This window comes from Lates calcarifer, linkage group LG6, assembly GCF_001640805.2.
Source record: "Lates calcarifer isolate ASB-BC8 linkage group LG6, TLL_Latcal_v3, whole genome shotgun sequence".
In the NCBI taxonomy this organism is placed as follows: domain Eukaryota; kingdom Metazoa; phylum Chordata; class Actinopteri; family Centropomidae; genus Lates; species Lates calcarifer.
Genome location: NC_066838.1, coordinates 4,420,191 through 4,436,143, shown reverse-complemented (window position 1 = coordinate 4,436,143; position 15,953 = coordinate 4,420,191). Strand labels below are relative to the sequence as shown.

General features: G+C 39.0%; 1 protein-coding gene across 1 annotated transcript in view; it reads right to left on the bottom strand.

The window, feature by feature from the left end:
* LOC108882668 (copine-9) overlaps nucleotides 1–14,534 on the bottom strand; it is a 70,426-nt gene extending 55,892 nt beyond the window's left edge. The window contains exons 1-2 of the mRNA XM_051071045.1: nucleotides 14,144–14,534; nucleotides 11,588–11,628 (exon numbers count right to left, since the gene is read on the bottom strand). Of these exons, the coding sequence (XP_050927002.1) occupies nucleotides 11,588–11,628; nucleotides 14,144–14,223 (121 nt within the window). The 5' untranslated portion in view covers nucleotides 14,224–14,534. The remainder of the gene's footprint in view (nucleotides 1–11,587; nucleotides 11,629–14,143) is intronic.
* Nucleotides 14,535–15,953: the final 1,419 nt, after the last annotated feature.

Below are 15,953 nucleotides of genomic sequence, written 5' to 3'. Positions count from 1 at the left end.
AGAAAAATAAAAATAACTTGATTCGGAATTATGTAACAACAGCCTTAATCATATAGTTTGTATAAGTGTGTAATCATCCAGATGAGTAATTTTAAAACCACAGCAGACAGGACAACAGATTTTTAGAACAGGACAAGGAACAAACTCTCAAAACCACACCTGCTGTGCCATAACTAAACATTAACTCCTACCTGCTGATGAGTCAGAATCCACAAGCAGATACAACAAAATGAATGTACAGGAATTATCACATAGTGTGTAACATTTAATAAATGTGACTCACCAACTTCGCAAATCAGAGACTGCAAAGAATTATCATAATTGATTCAATACACATAATTGTATTTACTTTTAAATACTCCTGGACTGGTGGGGGTGGGGAGGCCGGCTTTCCCACAGATTGCAATGGAGTGTAACACCCTTGCACGAGGATGAAAACTGTCAGCACTCCACCGGCAAATGATGTTACATAAGAGAAGTGGGATGTTTCATATGGGAGCCTGATAGCAGTTTAGATGGTGGATAGAAATAAAAGAGCCAGATAAATCTTGTGTGTAGTTTCAGGAGCTGCAAAATGAGAACATGAAGCAGCTAAAAGATTACAAAGATTATGAAGTTTCAATGATACAATGTCATTGGTGATTTCTTAGTACTTAAGACTAAAATCATATCAATTTAATAGCAAATTTGAATACCATTTGGAGCTGGAAATGACACTTTTTGAAGTGCAAAAAGGGTCACTTCAGTGATAGAAAAGCTGTGCCAAAAACAGAGCAAAATACACTCGCTACTGGGAATGAGAGGAAAAATATCTCATGAATTCCATTATTTTTATCTTGAGCCAAAAGGACGTATCATACAGATGCATTCATCTCTCTGACCAAATGACAGAAGTTTTTTTTTTTTTTTTTCCAGCCCATAATCTCAAGGATTTTGATTCTTCTTAGCTGCTGCAGGAATTTCACTTGCTCGGGAAATGCATGAGCGTCGCTTGCATCTCTCCAAGGGTAACATCAGCCTGGTTAAGGTCATACATGCCTGGAATATGTTAAAATCCAATCAAGACTGGACTAAATGAGACTGTGCAAAGGGGTCACCATGAGCATGAGCAACAGCAATGCAGAAGCATCATGTTTGACAGGATCTTTGTTTCAAAATAAAACATCCATCATTTAAAAAAGTGACACCTACTCCAAAACACTGACTGACAGCATAAATTGGTACACAGCATGCATGAAGACTCTCCTAAAGGGCTTACATAACTTCAGTCCTTGGGGAACAAAATATCAGTGTAAAATCAACTGTGATTGATTGATTGATTTGATTATTGTACTACATGTTGATGACACAGCTGTTGTTAGTCAAGTCTAAGTCCAAGCAGTCTTAAGATTCAGTCAAGACTGAGACTGAGCAGATACAGGCTTTTCAACAGATGATTTTCCACTGAATATTCTACATGTGGTTGTCTAAACTTTTCTCTCTGTAAACTTTGTTTTTTTTTATCAACTCAATCACTCAGTGTAATTCTTTGGATTTAGAAAAGTTTGAATTGTGACAGGAACAGGATATAAAAACCTAAATATTGCATTATTTGCTAAAATTGTCATTGCAACTGTAAAATCATCTTGGTGCAATACAATGTTCTGTAGGGAAACCTTTGGTCCTGGCATCCATCTGGATGTACCACCCACCTAAACAATGAGCCCAACCCAACAAGGAGATGTTAACTCCCCAGATCCCAATCTGATTGAGCATCTGTGTGATAGGCCAGAACAAGCCAGATCCATGGAGACCCCACCCTACAAAACAACAGGACCCAAAGAATATCCTGCCAATGTCCCAATGCCAGACACACAGGACGCCCCCAGAGGTCCCCCGTCCATGCCCCAATGGGTCAGAGCTCTTTGGTCAACACAAGGGGGACCTACATAATATTATGCAGGTGGTTTTACTGTAATGTTGTGGATGATCAGTGTATAACTACAGTCTACAATTTGAAAACTGAGAGGGATGTCTCCCCCAGTCTCCAGTGGAAATGACACCAGTGCCTCCTGTGACAGGAAACTGATGAGAACAGTGTACTAAAACACTAAAGCTTCAGGCTGTAAAACTAAAAAAAATGGACTGAAAGAAACTCTGCACAGAACTGAGGGGAGCTGCAGAGTCAGTACTGGACTCAGTCAAGATCACATTCTGCTATAGGTGAGTTTGGTGGCCGAGAAAAAGACAAGTCTGAGACCAGCAACAGATTTGAATGCTGCAACCCCGAATACTGCATGCCTGGAAATCATTGAATTAAAAATAAAAAGACACTAACTGTCAGTGTCAACAGTAAGGGAAAAAATGACTTACAATATAGCCCATATAGCTTTGTATAAAAGCAAAAGTAGCGCGAATAAGAAAAAGTGAAAAAGACTTGAAGCTTTCTTTCATGAGATGAGGAAGAGCACTGAACTGGAAATATGTTGTCTCTTACATCTCTGCCTACTGCTCTCAGTGCTTCTATTTATTTGTGTCTATCTAAAACATCAATAACCAAATCTGTATTTGCAAGCCAGCTTCCGAGTTCTTCACTTTAGACAGAAACACACATTGATTTCAAAGTTATACATCCTCCATGTGTGGGCAGATAGAGAGGCATCAGGTAATTTGATGGCCAAGTAAGAGAAACTCAAATTAAATTTACACAATGACCAGGCAACGTGATACAACATCCCCAAGGACAAACTCTGAGTCATCAATAAATTAGATGAGAACAAGTGCATCAGAGTCTTGCTTTGGTATCCTGGCACATTCTTGTACAAAACTGCAACACACAAACGCAAGACATACACACACTTTTGGCTCAGAGCTGTTGGCAAAGGTTGATGACTAAAACTCTAAAGAGGGGAGCACAGGAGGAATGCAAAGAATTTACATCATTTCCCCCACTGTATTCTTAGAGAAAAATCAAATCAGGGCCAAGGCTCTGACTGCCTCAGGTGCAACAAAGCAGTGATTCAATACTGAACTGAGATAAGAAAGAATATAACTAACTGGATGTCTGAGTATCATATAGTATCATCTGAGATGAAGTGTAGAAGCTTTTGGGATCTGTGTCTAATTTGCTCTCTCTCTATTTTTGTATGTGTCCCAAATGTGCAGTCATGTGCTTCCATGTTCCATGGCTGTGCGGTTCTCTCTTGTGGCCCCTGTGCTGTAGATGTGTCATTGATCACTGGCTTTGATCCCTGAGAACCACACATAATAATATGCACTCTCATCATTACAGTCTCTCACAGGCTTTCTTCGCTTGCAGTATACTTCTCAGCAGCTCAAATTCTCTCTCTGCCTCTAGATATCAAACCTACAGACACAGTATTTAAAAAAAAGCTCATATTAAGAATGCAAGTTCACTCTTGACTTAGGGAACAGACGTTGCTGACATTTAGTCTTGTTTTATCTGTTGCAATGATTTAAGAATCTATTATTTTATTTTTTATTATTATTAATCAATTAATGTCAGAAAAAAGTGAAAAATAGCCATCAGATTTCCAAGAGTCCAGTGTGACATTTTCAAATGACAGTCAAAAAGCCCACTAGTATTGGATTTACAATGATATAAAACATAGATAAACAGTTGTAGTGCTGCCATGTTACATTAAAGGCAGTAAATGTCAAACTTTAGAGGGAGAAATGCACACAGCCCATATTCAGAAACTCAGCTACGCTCCCAGCACGGCTCACCCAGACCAATCAGCCAAACCTTTTTTGTCTGTCGTCTTAACTTTGTCAACACCAAAAACAAAACCATCATTCCATCAGGAAGTCAATATATTACTGCCCAGCCTTCCCAAAGATAGTCATATTAGTCCAGTAAACTTTATTTTTCTGAAACACGCGATTTAGTCTGAATTTGCATCAGCTCATTTGAGCGCTGACTGCTAAACATCTTCCTCAGTGGAGGCCATCACCATTGGCATTACCTGTGGGTGGCCTGGCTGTGTGTCACTCAGAACAGTCATCCAATCAGGAAAGGCCCATAAAATTCTCTATTCTTGGGACCTTTAATTAAACAGAGAACTGTTTGTTTATTTGTTTGCTTTTATCAATTATTAATGTCAGACAATGACAAATATCTATTATTTCTCACAGCAGGTGACATTTTCCACAACAGGGGATGATGAAGAAGAGGTGTCTAGGCAAAAAAGCGATGTTTACTTGAATGCAAGAATGTGAATTTAAGAGTGACAAAAATTCATCTTGGGAAGTTCACTCCTATTAACGCATGCTGAAACATCAAGAAAAACAACAAAAGTCTGCCACTGGCACTGAATCACCATGCCCATGCTTGGGCATGGAAGTGGTTCTCGCTCGTGGGTGGGGCAAGAGGTGGGAGACCATATAGTCAGCCTCCTGTGCCTCATATGTCAGCCTCAGCCTCTCCTGATTTAGTGCCTTCAAAGATACAATGGCATGATGCCATGTTAGAGTTGACTCGTAGACTAATGTTAACAAACATCTATAGAACAAATCTAAATCTAACAATCATATAATATCTTTCAAGTGAGTTTAAAAATGTCATGGAGAGGTGACAGATCAAAGAAATAATTGTTAATAATAATAATAATAATAATAATGACACATTAATAATGAAGGCAGTTGAAAGTATTTACATTTATGATAAAACACTGATGTATGAAACTTGGAAAAATAAACAGTGTAGCTGTTTTGACTTTAATGTGTCTTACTAATAGTCACGGTCATGAAGAGCTGGAGGAGTGTTGTTTGGTGCTGAAAGAACAGTAGCGACGCACCCACACAGTTGCTCCCCGCACTGCAAGTCTGGCTGATGCTCACCACCTCCATCATCTGGCCCAAGTGCCTCTTCCACAGGCTCAAACATGTCTCCATCTCTGAGGCAGAAGTTGTGTAAAATGGCACAGCGAGCAGTGACCTTCACTGCAATGCTTTGAAAAATATGGATTGCCACCAAAGGCCTATCTATCACACAAACAATCTATCACACATCAGGCCTCTGTGTGGTGCTTGTTGAACCTAGCAACAACTGCACTTAACACTTTCTCACTGTATGGTCCTATTACTGTTATGGGCTGTGACATATGGGGCTATATCTACCATCCTCTAGAACACAGAAGGCTTCATGTGGGCACAGTCCCTGAGCATGCAGAGGGCTATTTTTAAGAACTCTGGCATCGTGGACTAAACTGGGGCACCCAACAAATATGTCCAGAAACTGACACTGGTAGTGACACAGTCCGCACATTTAAATAGAGTGAAATGATTTCCTGTCAAGGTAAGACTGAGCATCTGCTCTTGAGAGCCTGAGTCAAACATGACAACCATCAGTGCTGCTTACAATCTCATAGAATGCCACAGATCTACCTCGATGTTCAGAGACCTCTGAACAACAACATGGTTAGAGGTTCAACTTGCCAGTCAAAACAAGAGCACAGGAGCCTCCAGATCATGACGCCAACCATTATCAAATGATGAGATGGGCTACTGTCTGTCTGAAGAGGTTCAAGTCTAGCCACATGAAGGAAGAATGAATAGGGAACTGGGAACTCTGAAAATATTTCTGCTGGTGTAGCAGAAGCAATATGTCTCTGTTGCATCTGGCAGTTATTCTATTTTTCTCCTGAGCAAAAAAATATTTAAAATGATGGCAAGGAGTTACATGGAGAAATTGAGATTGAGAGGCATCTTCTCTTCTCTTCTCCTCTTCTCTTCTTTTCTCTGCTCTCTTCTTCTCCTCTTCTCTTCTCTGGCTTTGTGTCAGTACTTTGCCTGTTTGCACAAGGCAGGTTAAATACATGGATGCATGCTGTTGACACAAAATTCTGACCCTACCATCTGTCTGTCCCAGCGGAAATCGAGAGTCATCAGAACAGTTTTTCTATTTTTCTGGTCTTCAACTGTCCAGTTTTGGTGATCCTGTGCCTGCTGCAGCCTCAGATTCCTGTTCTTGACAGGAGTGGTACCCAGTCTTCTGCTGCTGCAGCCCGTCCACCTCAAGGTTTAATGTGTTGTACATTCTGCGATGCTTTTCTGCTCACCACAGTTACCTACATTACCGTAGACTTTCTGTCAACTCCAACCAGTCTGGCCATTTGATCTCATTTGACCTTCTCCTTGACCTGTCTGCTGCTCACTGGCTTTGTTTTGTTGTGTTTCACACCATTCTGAGCAAACTCTAGAAAATCCCTTGAGATCAGCAGAATAGTCAAACCAGCTCATCTGGTACCAACAATCACATTGTTTGATGCAAACACTAACTGCATGAATATGCAAGTGCACAGGTGTTCCTAATAAATTGCTCTGTGAGTGCCGTCCTCTACATATGATTCCCTGGGAGTAGGATGTTGGACACACTGATAGTGATCAAATAATAAAAATTTGTCATCCATACTTGTTGAACCAGAAATTTAGGCATTTGAATTGCTTTGGTTGTGGTGAACACCTGCTAAATTTTAGAAACATGATATCTTCCTGCTGGATCACCTTGTTATGAAACCAGTACTCCTCACATGCCTCTGTAATACAGCCGACCCACTTACTGATTGCCACGTATTAGTTCAGACTGATATTAGAGTGATTAACTAACTAACTCTTCTTGACTTGATTGTATACTGTGTATTTTTGCTCCCTGTACTGTTTATATTTAGCATTTACACAATGAGCAGTCCTGCCATACATGTAGCTCTGATTAAGCATGTAATTAGATCATTATCAATTAGATCATTACATGAGTGGTGGAAACAGAATGTTTGACTAATTGAGTGGGTCAATCTCCTCTCTCCTGTATGGCACCCACACTGTTACTAATTACTTCCTTCCAGTCATAAACCGCAGTCACATTTACTGCCATGGCATTTGGTCCCATGTAAATGTGCTGCCAGATATCCAGCAGCTGAGACTGGACCGTCGTAAAGGCTGGACGCACACAGCAGGGAGCAGCTGCGAGCAAAAACACATCAGTTAACAGAAGATTTAAGGGGATGTGGTCCAACTTACGAAAACACCTGTGGACTAGTGTATTGAGATGCTTGTCCAAATAACACTTAAGTGGATACAACAACAGCTCTCAACATTTTATTATTATGATGCACAGTTGTTTTGTTATACTATGAGGAAGGGTTTGACAACTAATTAATTATGCCAACAGTCATTCTATCTTCTCTCTTGATGATCGTGAAGTTAACTATAAAAGTGCAACACAAAATAATCTACCAGGGATATGCACTTGCTGTATTTCATTGTCCAACACAATGTGTTGGATGACGGGGGTGCCTGACGTTGCTGAAAACAGCATTTAAAGTTAAGTATTTAGTTCATGCTGGAGAGGGTGTCTGGATCCTGACCAAACCTTGCCACCCAATAGAAAGCTCAAACCAAACACTATGTGATACTATACAAAATATCATAAGAAACTATCAGGAGAGCATGCACTGGCCATAATTGAATTTTAAAAAAGGTATGGTGGGTGACAAGGACTAAGAGAGATGGTGTGTAACCTGACGGGAAAAAAATCTCATAACAGTATAAATATAGCCTACCTCAGAACACCTGTAGGGACAGGGAGCACAGTAGCAGTCCTGGATGTTTTGGTGTCATAGGCGAACTTTACCTTCTATTAAAAACTTTTTTTTAAGGTCTAGTAATTAATGGATGTGTTACATTTGCAACAGCCTCAGTTTGGATGTTATCATGTGCTTGTTAGAGCCAAAGGTCAGATGGCCGCAGTTCACAAGGCAATGAATGACCAAAGCATAAACTGTCAGGACCCCAAGAAAGTTTAATACAGGTTTGGACACAGATTTTTATTGGCCAGACTAATTTATTGTTCTCACTCTTCTTTTAAAATTACATTTCCAACCAACAGTATCTACTGCACATCAAATACCATACTCCTGTTGCACTCCTGAGATACAGATTTATGCTAATGTTTCACCTCAAACTCAATTGCAAATCTGTATTACTGCTGCACATCAAACTTTTACTGTGTCATTTTCAGTAATTCAACTCTGATTCCTTCTTTTATCTGTTTCTGTTTTCCTGTTCTAACTTTTTTTAAAAGGTGCAGCAGATAGGACAGAAACATGAGAATTTCATTGTACTAAAACAAAAAGCTTTACATCTTGAATCTTTCCTCTTGCCTGTGTTCTCTGTGGTATTTAAGTTACAATTGTTGATGGTGTCTCTCCTAATTACATCTTCCAGCTGTGGTGCACATAGCAACAGGCAGCAAAAACTACTGTTCATCACATCTGTTAATGTTGCCCAGGCTGATGGAGATGCTCATGCACCACTTCTCCTTGTCTCTACTGGTTGGAGCCCAGTAGCTCCTCAGGCTGCCCTCACATCTGTGGCCAGTCACAGACATTATCACCAAGACCTCAAGGCCAGCCTGGGTGAGGAATTAGACAGCTGTGCTCTCCAGCTGTGATTTGTGTAACTCATTTAAAGCCCAACAATCTGGCTGATTTGGGGTATCATTTGTCTGAGAGAGCTTCTCCTTATAAGCTTTTCAAAGTACTACAGTGCTTTTCTGTTCAGAAGCTGTTGAACTTGTTTTTAAAGGTAGAAAAGCTTTTTTTGTCACAAGGACAAAAGGGATAAACACCTAAACCTTGTAATAGAGCAGTTTGGATTGCCAGGTGCACGAAAGATCACTTAAATCTTTCCAGCAATTTTCTCTAGACAGCTCTTTAGATTCGTGCAGTCTTTTCAGAGGGACAAATGCTTTCAGTCTTCTTGTCACCACGTTTCTAACTAAAACACTTCCTTGGCATTTTTGTGTAGCCTTGTCTGCCACACTTTTTGCTCTGATGACTGTGACAGCATCTCTAAACATCAGTGAACCTAAAAATGATTTATTATGGATTAAACATAGCTGGAGCTGGAAGTTTTCTTCCTTATAAAAAATTGTGAAAAGTGTGTCAGTTGATTCCTTGTAGCAGGCAGTTAAGTTTGATTAATAGTGTTTTACAGTTACATCAAATGAAAGAAACACCACACTAACATCCTCTGTCCCATTTTCATTTTCTAACTAACAATAGCCTGCTCCATGCTGCCTTTGTGTTTATTCTCTGTCATTCTCAAGATAGTTCAGTTCCAGTTCCACAACCAGACTTCTTCCAGCAGAGAGATGTTTGGCTGTCCACAATATCAGTCTGCTATTCAAAAATAAATACATAAATAAGTAAACTGGTGGTTCTCCATTTATTACCTTAATTTATAGACAGGTTTACAAATTCAGGAAAGGAAACCATAACCATAATGTCATGACAGCTTAATTATGGATACCTTCAGTACTTCAGAAATGAAGCACGTTGCTTGGAAACCAGTCAAAATACAGTTAAAAGACTGTATTACATTTTCAAACCTTTCTACCACATGCCTATCTTAGTCCTAGCCAGTTGGCTCTAACTAGCAAACATGGCACCCTGGATTCCACAGAAACAGCAGCTGGTGGTAATGATAATGCTAACTGTATACACAAAGTTAGCCTGATATTATATTAATAATGACATTGGTATTATATTGATAATGTCAGCATGTATGACAACCCTACTGTTTCCTGAAAATAGATCAGACAAAAGAATATATGCCATGTATGCAAAAACGCGTACCTGATAACTGCAGTGGAACAAACTGTGTCACTACAGGATTTAATAATGACTGCTACTCACGATCATGAAGGAAGGTGCAGCACATCTGTGAGATTTTTGTCCCCTTTAAAAATTGTAATAATTTGATGTGTTTTCCATCCAAAGCTGTCATAAAGTCCTGAAACTCCAAACACACATCAAACTGACCTCCAAAGTATTGACCATAGAGTCTGACAAACCTTTGCACAATTCATTTAAAGACAATAAACGCACAGTAACAGTCTAAACTGTCTTGCCTTAAAATTGTCTCCTCAGCTCCTGTACAGAAATATCTACCACCTTCCAGTACACTCCACCATAAAAAATCCAGGTTCTTACAAAATCACTGGAGCTAATAACTAATTCTGCACTCTCAGCTAACCTGCAGGTATTCTTCAGATATTCATCTGATAGTGAACATTTTCCACCCATGACTTCTGTGATTTGTGCAGCTCAAAGTACAAAAATAACTTTTCATGTTACTCTAGCCATCTACCCAAGCTCTCAGTCATTTCATGTTTATGCTTTCTGCTCCCACTGTGCATCTTACCAAAGACATTGCTGGGAACCTGTCTACACCATGGCCACTGTAAAATCTTGATTTCTGATTTGTCTGGTAGTTGTGCATTAACATCTAGTAGCCAGACAGTATAAGTAATGAAAGTAGTAATGAAATACAATAAACAGCCTTTCATTACAGACCAAGCAAATTTCACTTCAAATGTGTTTAATATGTGAGTGAATCTGAACATCTACATCAACTGATGGAACAGAGACTTAAATTTCAGTGAAGCTGTGGCCTGTGGGTCTGAGGGAGAGCTACAGGGTAGAGAGTGGGGAGACTGGGACCAAAACCACACAGAAAATAATGAGATGTGGAGAAGTCACACACAACATTGTGAGAGGGAAAGAAAAACGAGAGAGGAAGACAGTTTTAATAATATCGTGTGGGGTAACGCAGCTCTATTGTCTGTTGTTGTAGGCTGAATATGTTAAAGGCTTAAAGCAATCAGAGGAATCTTGTCAGGATTTTAAAATTCCTGGCTCAGCCTTGTGAAACGTAGTCTGTCCTCTTTAGCTGGATGAACACAAGTAGAAGGAATTGTGAGGGCTAAGGAATATGTTTCATCATGTTTAAATCGAGAATTGAATCTTTAAGTACATGAACAAGTGGTATTATTAATTCAATCACAGATTTAATTTTGTTGGCAAGTGGCCATGATATAAGCAGGATAATAACCTGATTGTGGTCTTAATTTATTTCCTGGGTTTTAGGTTGCAGAATTTTATTCCTTCCCTAAATACATAAAAAAAAGTTCAACCACCCTTGTGTCTTCACTGAGACAGTTAACGAGGAATAAAAGACCACAGGATGGTGGAATGGCTATACACAGTTTCAAGCTTTTTAACCCCTGCATTGTCTTCCAGCGCTGACATCCTCCTTTACTTAATTTCTTCCTTCCTACTGTCATTTTCTGCGCAACACACTGAACCTTACATCCTGACCTTTCTACAACCTTCACTTTTCAGTCCCTGCTTAGTTTTGCCCTTGTTCTTTACTGTCCCTTCCCACTCTTGTATTTTATCAGCAGTGTTGTCACCCATTGATAGCTCTGACCTTCTTCAAGTTATTTACCAGTACCAGAGGAGAGTAGAACACCATTCATTATGTCTTACTGCTTTTCTTACTGTAAGGAAGCACATCTAATACTGGTGTACAAAAATGTACAAATAAATTAAAATTAAAACAGAATATATTTCCCAGTTTTTAAAAAATGCAATAAACAAATGTAGAATTGATCTACAGTTCAATATCGAAATTGACTAGAGAATGATTTATTCTCTACAGGAATAATAATAACAACTGACAACACAATGTTCAATTACTTCCAGTATTTCAGTGCATATTCAGAGACAGGAGAGTTCATACATACCAGGATCTGACTTGGAGAATGTGTCCACATCCAGAAGACTCCTGTGGAAACAGTGCAGGTAAAAATGAATTATTTAAGCCATTTTTTTTTTCAATTGTATTGAGACAATTTATTCATTCATTAACATTTTATCTCTTTTGTTCTTTACTCTCCTGAGTGTTTCTAAAAGTGTCTGCTAACTCCAAAAAGTTAGGTCATGGGCAGATTTAAATTGTTCCTCAAATTACTGTGTGAACCATTTCAAAATATTGTGCTGCTCACCTTTCCCTAAAATGTAACCAATGGTAAGCCAACTAAAATACCAGTTACCAGTTACAGGCTGATGAAGATCTCATTTGCATTGGTGTTTCTGAATGAACTGTCATACCGTGAGATATATAATGTGTACACAACTATGTTATCGACATGAGTGTGAACAGACTTGCACTGTTAGACAGTGCAAGTCTAAGTCTAATAAACCCTTAAAACCTCATTATGAAATATCCAATAGGTGATCAGTAAGTATGTTTTAACAAAAATGTTTACATGTTTATGTGATAGCATTTGAACTCAAATACACTGCCCAATGAATGCCCCTATGCAGTACGTTGAAGTGTCCAGATTTGGTTACAAAAGCAGAGACTTTATTCATGATATCATTTATGATAATATCTATGTTAAGACACCACATTATCAAAACTTCAACTAAAACGCATTTAATCTGTATAAAAATTTCTCTAATACTTTTTTTATTCCATACTAAGAAAACTAAGCAAAATTTGAAAAAAAACTAAGAAAAATTGGACAAAATTTTAAATGGGTGGAGCCTAAACAGATATTAAGTAATTTTCTATATAGGAAAAAAGTTTAAAGATCAAGGTTTTTGACCAAAATGTGAAAATGGTTGCCATGGATCAGTCAAGTTGGGCTTTGTTGCCAGAGTTAGTTAGAGAGACTTTGTACTGTAAGTGAGGAATGGTAGATGAGGTAGATGAGAAGATTGATTGTGTATAGGGTTTAAATATAAAGCTACAAACAGTGACCAGTTAGCTTAGCTTAGCATTAGAAAACAGGGGGAAACAGTTAGCCTGGCTCTGTCAAAAGATAAAAAGAAATGAATGATCTGCCTACCAGCGCATTACAGAGAGTTATGTAGAGAGTTATGTATCTGTTATTAGATAATTTAATTTCACATGTAATCCCCTGTAAAACCACAATTTATCATTTCTTCTTTTCAGTTTCTGTGCAGATTAAACAAAAAAAGATAGCACATGTTAATTAGCTAGCTGTAAAGGTGGATTTTGATACCTTTGGACAGAGTAGACCTGCTTCCTTCTGCTTCAAGTCTATAATAAGCTAAGATAAGCAACTGTCGGCTGTAACATTTGTTATTATGTAACCAAGGATCTTAAAAAACTCAATAATTCAAGACACAAAAGGGATGAGAAAAAAACAACACACTGTTGTGCAAAAACTAGGATGTGAACTTGATAAATACTTAAGCTGTCTGAAATGTAATTTTAGCTGTTTTTAATATTTGGGTGGAAAACACAAAGAAATTCATCATCTATCCTCTTAGCTGGGCTCAGCCTCCCAGGTTCGGGCTGTCTAACCCAGGTGTCTGGCCACTTCAAGTCTGGCTAATCTCAGGAGGGACTGTACAGGAGCAACAGCCATTCATTATTCAGGAGCGGATCAGAAAGACAGTCAGCACACCGCCAGGCAGGCAAGCAGGCAGGCAGGCTGACAGTCTGCAAAAACCCTGACTGACGAGTTGTACTGCTCAGTCAGACAGTCAGACAGTCAGTAACCAGAGCAGAAAACCATTCAGCCAAGGCAGCCTGCCGCCAAACATCAAATTCAGCCACATGTACATGTATGTGCTGTTTTGTTTCAGGGTTATAAACTCAATTTAAATAATGTATTTCTGAGTATTTTTACTGCCTTCACTGGAAGCATTTCTACATCTTGTATAAAACATGAAACGCTTCATGCAATAGGTCAGCTGCAGCACAACCTGATGTGCCACACAAACAATTCACAACCATGCATGCCTGTGTGTATCAGCGGTAGTCTACTGGGCCACTGGCTTTTAAGGGCTTTAATGCATACTGGGGGCAGGTGATGGGATTAACCGTTTACCTGAGAGCAAAGGGCATCAGAGAGTAAAAGGTCAGACATGGGAGAGAAAGCAGGAGTCTGCTAACAGCACCTGCACCTAGAGCACCTGTTTGTGTGTGTCAGATAGATAGATAGATAAATAGATAGATAGATAGATAGATAGATAGATAGATGTTTTTGATGTCTTGATTTACACAAGTTCCTTGAACAGCTACCTTAAAAGCTGGTGGTTGTTCTTAGATGTTATGGAATAACCTCAGTAGAAGGTATTAGTGTTACATCACAAGCAGCAAAAATAACTCTCAATATTCACATTCACCACACGTCCAGTTCATTTGTACGACTTTGATGGTGCTTCCTTATAAATCTGAATTTCTCATCAGTGACATTTTACGTGATACAGGTGAAATGAAAGACTTCTAATGTATCTACATGAATATGAGAGTTGGATCTTACCTGCACGACACGGTAACTTCTATTTTAGTTGCAGGGACTCTGGTGTTGAGAGGGTCGAATTCCCCTATTGATGCCATCATCTCGACTCAAGACGCTAACGAGCATCCACAAAGAAGGAAAGAGCAAAGAACTGATCATTCACAATGGGATCGTGATTGCAGTAAATCCATTGTCGAGGTCTTCCTCCGGTTTTTCCCGCTTCTGAGAGCAGAGAGCAGCGGGGGAGAGGAAGAGACAGAGGAAGAGACGGACGGCAAGGGAGAGAAAGAGAGAGTGAGAGGCGGTGAAAGTTGTGAGGCAGATTTAAAGTTCATCCATCCTTCATGCGTTCACGGTGCGCTCCCCGTGTCTGTCCGGTGCCGAGGAGGAGGAGGAGGAGAGCGCAGCCAACAGGAGGCACCGGCAACAACACGGTTCTCTCTCTCTCGCTCGCTCGCTCCCTTTAGTGTGTGTGTGTGTGTGTGTGTGTGTGTTAGTGAGTGTGTCATATATTCGCATATGTGGTTACCTGTTCCTTGGGATATTAACGATATTGGTGGTGGAATATTTCTCTCGGCTTATAAATGCAACAATTATTAAAAGTCGGTCATTCCTAACGCCGAAAAGCTTTTATTGTAGGATTAACCTAGTGGTTTGCACCATTGAAGTATCATCTCTCTCAAACTAGCAAATATTCACATCCCATAAGCTGGTGGAGGTGAATATTTGATATGTCTGCTTGAAAATAACTATCAATCATAATTTTTGCCCTTTTTACTTAATCAGTCACCACATTTTATTTATTCTTTTTCACATTTCAGATCTAGAGCACTGGTTGGTTTCTGGGTGCTTGGGGAAATAAAGAAACTACCACAGTGTGGGTCAGTAGGTGCCCGACAACAAAGCTTTTTTCCCCACGGGGCACATGCTGTGCCACTATAAGCTGGTCTATTTATTACTGTGTCACTGAATGTTTGAGTTAATTGAACTGTGTCTCCAAAGTTCACTGAAAATGAAATGAAAAGCAGATGCTGTGACACTTTATAATAAGGGCATAATGTAGGATGTATACATCCTATATACAGTACATTCATGATGTATGATGAATTTACTCACCAGTGTTAAATCATCAAGTCACTGTGATTTTATGTGATTAACAAGATCATTACTTAATAGATGCTCATTTACAGTTACTTCATACATAATTGACAATTGGCATACTTTTTAAATTTTTATTTCATTTTAATTAATGTAATTATGTTGGCTTCTTGTTCTGTTTCGTATCTCCATAAAACTGGTGGCCAGATGCATATATCTCCATGTTGCTGCATGACCCCAAGGTATATTATTATTAGTATTCATTAGAGTAGTGCGGACAAGAATAATACATGAAGAGTGGGCAGATAAGCTCTAATCATCCAAAAAAACAAATGTAAACAAGGCACATGATGTGACACATGAAATAAGCAGGTTAAAATTATAACAACAAAATTAAAAAGATTTCCTAGAACTCATGCTCCACCACCAACATAGGCTATATATGTCACATACAGACCTCTGGGTAATGCAGCATGTAGGTGTTATTTTCATGGTCAGTTGTTCATGGTGAGCAACATATTTTCATCTATTGAATCATGATGAGTCATTTATTACATAAGGATTAGTTAAGTATATGGTCTGTACCTTTATTGTAATGTGCACAGGCAATGTGAGCCAGTCTTTGAATGAAGTTGATTTTGAGTGAGTAATATGAAAGAATAAGTCTCAGATAAGGTGAACACCAAGTTACCTTTTCTGGGGCTATTTCTTTTTTTTTTATTACTGCAAAGCT